Source organism: Armigeres subalbatus, chromosome 3 (genome assembly GCF_024139115.2).
Source record: "Armigeres subalbatus isolate Guangzhou_Male chromosome 3, GZ_Asu_2, whole genome shotgun sequence".
Classification (NCBI taxonomy): domain Eukaryota; kingdom Metazoa; phylum Arthropoda; class Insecta; order Diptera; family Culicidae; genus Armigeres; species Armigeres subalbatus.
The window spans coordinates 342,543,356-342,546,552 of record NC_085141.1 but is presented as its reverse complement, the minus strand read 5'-3'; the positions used below and the strand labels follow the sequence as shown (position 1 = coordinate 342,546,552).

General features: G+C 37.7%; 1 protein-coding gene across 1 annotated transcript; it reads left to right on the top strand.

The window, feature by feature from the left end:
- Positions 1 to 376: 376 nt before the first annotated feature.
- Positions 377 to 1,504, top strand: LOC134222114 (leucine-rich repeat-containing protein 40-like). The gene is made up of 2 exons (XM_062701258.1): positions 377 to 508; positions 570 to 1,504. Exons 1-2 carry the CDS (start codon positions 492 to 494, stop codon positions 1,321 to 1,323), a joined length of 771 nt encoding a protein of 256 aa, XP_062557242.1. The 5' UTR covers positions 377 to 491; the 3' UTR covers positions 1,324 to 1,504.
- The last annotated feature ends 1,693 nt before the right edge of the window (positions 1,505 to 3,197 follow it).

Genomic DNA, 3,197 nt, shown 5'->3' with positions numbered 1-3,197 from the left:
GACTTAATTCCACGTACTGAATGCGTGTGGCCTACGTTTCGTCATCATTGACAAGATCAGATGTACATCACCGAGAATAACTTCTAGTTTTGTCATTTACATTCTCAGCTGTTAATGATTCGCCTATTAGTACATTTAGCCCTCTTAAGTGAGCACTAATAGGGATGTTATGCACAATTGTGCGCAAATTTGTGGTATGGCTAATTATGGCATCGAGGGGTCTGTGAACAGTACTGGATCGAACTATGTTCTGTCTTGGAATGCATCCCATTTGTGAACCCCCCTTCAAAACCCATCTCCCTCTGAACGTGTAGATCATAATTGATCACAGATGATCTGGCGTATCGAGCGTTGCGTGCCTGGAATAGTTTACATAACAAAATATCTAGAATTATAGCGGATCGGTTTGCAGTGCAATCACTCGATCGACGATGCTTTCATCGAAGACGACGTGAGACTCCCGATCGGTCTGGACGTGCCCCGTTAGAGCGATGGTGGTGATCAAACTGTAAGCTACTTGCGCGCCAATGAAGGATCTCTTTTCAAATTTAATTTCACGTTTTTCCCAGTTCGGCGCTAGTTTTGTTGTGCATGGCCGCCCTGGCTAGTGCCCGTTACCAACGGTACATTTGCCAAGTGATCGAAGATGATTGGTGTACCCTGCAGAAAATCTATATCACCTCCCGTACGGATCTGCGAGGACTACGGTTTCCGGATGATCAGTTCGAAAAAATCCGGATTGGACAGCATTACAACTTTGCCGACACTGATAGTGTGGTGAGCATTTTCTCAGGGGGTCTTTTCCGGAGGATGAGTCGCGCCAGATATTTGCAGATCAATGCCGTTCGAATGCAAGGCATAGACATACCAGATACTGTGCTGGAGCTTGACGTGTCCAACAATTGGATCTCGCGGATCTACATCGATCCGGACAAGGTCTATAGTGTAAGGAAGCTAAAAATGAAAAACAACTTGGTGACGAGTGTGGCTAGCTTTAAATATCTGAATCAGTTGGAAGAGCTGGACATGAGTGAAAACCTGGTGCATTTAGTGAATTTCGAGCTTTTCTCGTTTATTCCTTACATAAGAATTATTGATTTCGCACATAATCGACTGTTGGAAGTGCGAGCCGGCGATATAGATTTGGTTCTCTACTATCTGGAGCGTTTGGACTTGGCCGACAACCAGCTGATTGGAATTGAACTTAAGAAGTGGACATTCCCCTCACTCAGAATGTTGAACGTAACCGGCAACCCAATCCAACGGTTAGATTACTTCGAACTGCAACGTGCTTTCCCGCGATTGTGGAGAGTGACCTACTAGATATAGCTTTACTAGAGCAAGTGAAATTGAATAATTATACTCTGGAAAATTTCCGATGTGAAAGTTAGAAAATTAATATTGATGATAGCGTGTAGAAATTGAAGCTTGAATCAAGCGATGTAATGTCAATGAAGCGTGTAACGAAAACTATATATGTGGTGAATAAAAATGTGTATGACGACAAAACGATTAAAAACTAATTTAAATTAATCATGACAAAAAACGTCCAGATAAAGAGTGGATTGAATAACAATGTTTCCTGAACGGAGGTCCATCATTTCGGGTCAAGAAAACATCAATTATCTTCTTCAGTAACGTTTTATTATCACTAGTTCATGTTTTGCTTTTGGACGTCCTCGCCGCCATCGCGTGGGGGCCCAACTCGGTAACATAGTTTTTTTTTGATGTTTCATTTCTCATTATTAGGTTTTTTGGTTTCTTTTAAAATTTTAAGTAATAAGTTCGAACAGGAGGGGGAAATGGTGTCATGCCGTTTAATTATGTTTGCCTTTACAAAATCTTCATATATTCATTTTGAGTTGAATTCGTGGCACGGTTTTTTCCGTTTATCTACGTTTTCCATCGGAATTTCTGAAAATTCACAAGCTAATACTCCTTGACTGCTCGAGACAAGGTCTGATCATAAGTTTTCGTCTTTAATTTTAGTTCTTATTCTGCTTTGCATTCCTATAGGCGATGAATTATTGCATATTGACTTAGTTTCAGTTGCGTGACGGTCGAAAGCCGCGTGTTTTTTTAGTAAGTGATTGAGTGATTCAAAGTCACTTAAACACTTTACAATCGTGGTTTGAACATGAAAATAACACATGCAACAGAGAAAACATCGTAGAAAAATTAAAATGCTTGGATAATATTGGAATTGATGTTTATCGCTTCGATCGATTAGGAAATGTTCTAATATTCTCTTGAAGGCACACTGAATTGATAATTATTTCCGTATTTTCATTCTTTGCTGGTTTCAATTTAGTGTGTACTACTCCTATTATGTGTTTAAAGATAATAGATCGTTGTTAGCATAAGAGTAGTTTAATGCAGTGGAACGAAAGAAAATGTTCTTAAGTGTAGTTTGCTTCAAAAGATATCTACTGACTGCAATTTCAAACCGTAACTTTCATCCCTTTGCTTAAAACGTATACTAATCTAACTTATATTTGAGTTGAGTCCATCAACTCATTTGAACAAGAGAGATAAAACCTTTCAAACAGCCGCTACCTTACATAAGTTTTGACGTACTAACGTTATGATAGTATGTAGGTTATGTTGCTTTATCCCCAAATAATTGTGTATTTGTTTCTATTCTCACTCTTGGTAAAAAATATTTATCATACATATGTTTGAAATGTTTACTTATCCAGCTTTTGGCCTAAGATTGATATGATCCACTACGGTTACAATTCTACTTAACCCTTGAGTAACGCAGCAAAATAACACGAGAAATGGCGGATTGTAAAGGTATTGTCCTTTATGTCTTCAGAAGTAAGTTTTTATTTTTAAAATGTTTTAATTGTTTATATTTGTAGATAAATGTGGTAGCATAAGAAATGATTGATTTTATATTCATATTTAAATTAGCGGGTAACCATTATTTTAATACACTCGTTCCGAAAAACTTTAGGCATAGACAAACAGACGAAACCACTAATTTATACATCTTTCTTAATTACCGATTTAGACCAAAGTCAACTCCATATTTCATATGTGATACATGGTCTCAAATTTTGGTAACCTAAATATAATACAGATGGATTGAGGTATGTTGCAAAGTGGTGTTATATGGATGGGGTTTTGCTAAATCGCACAAAGCCCTTTAAAAAAAGTATCCATCTTCTTGCACAAGTTATCGTCATTATGAT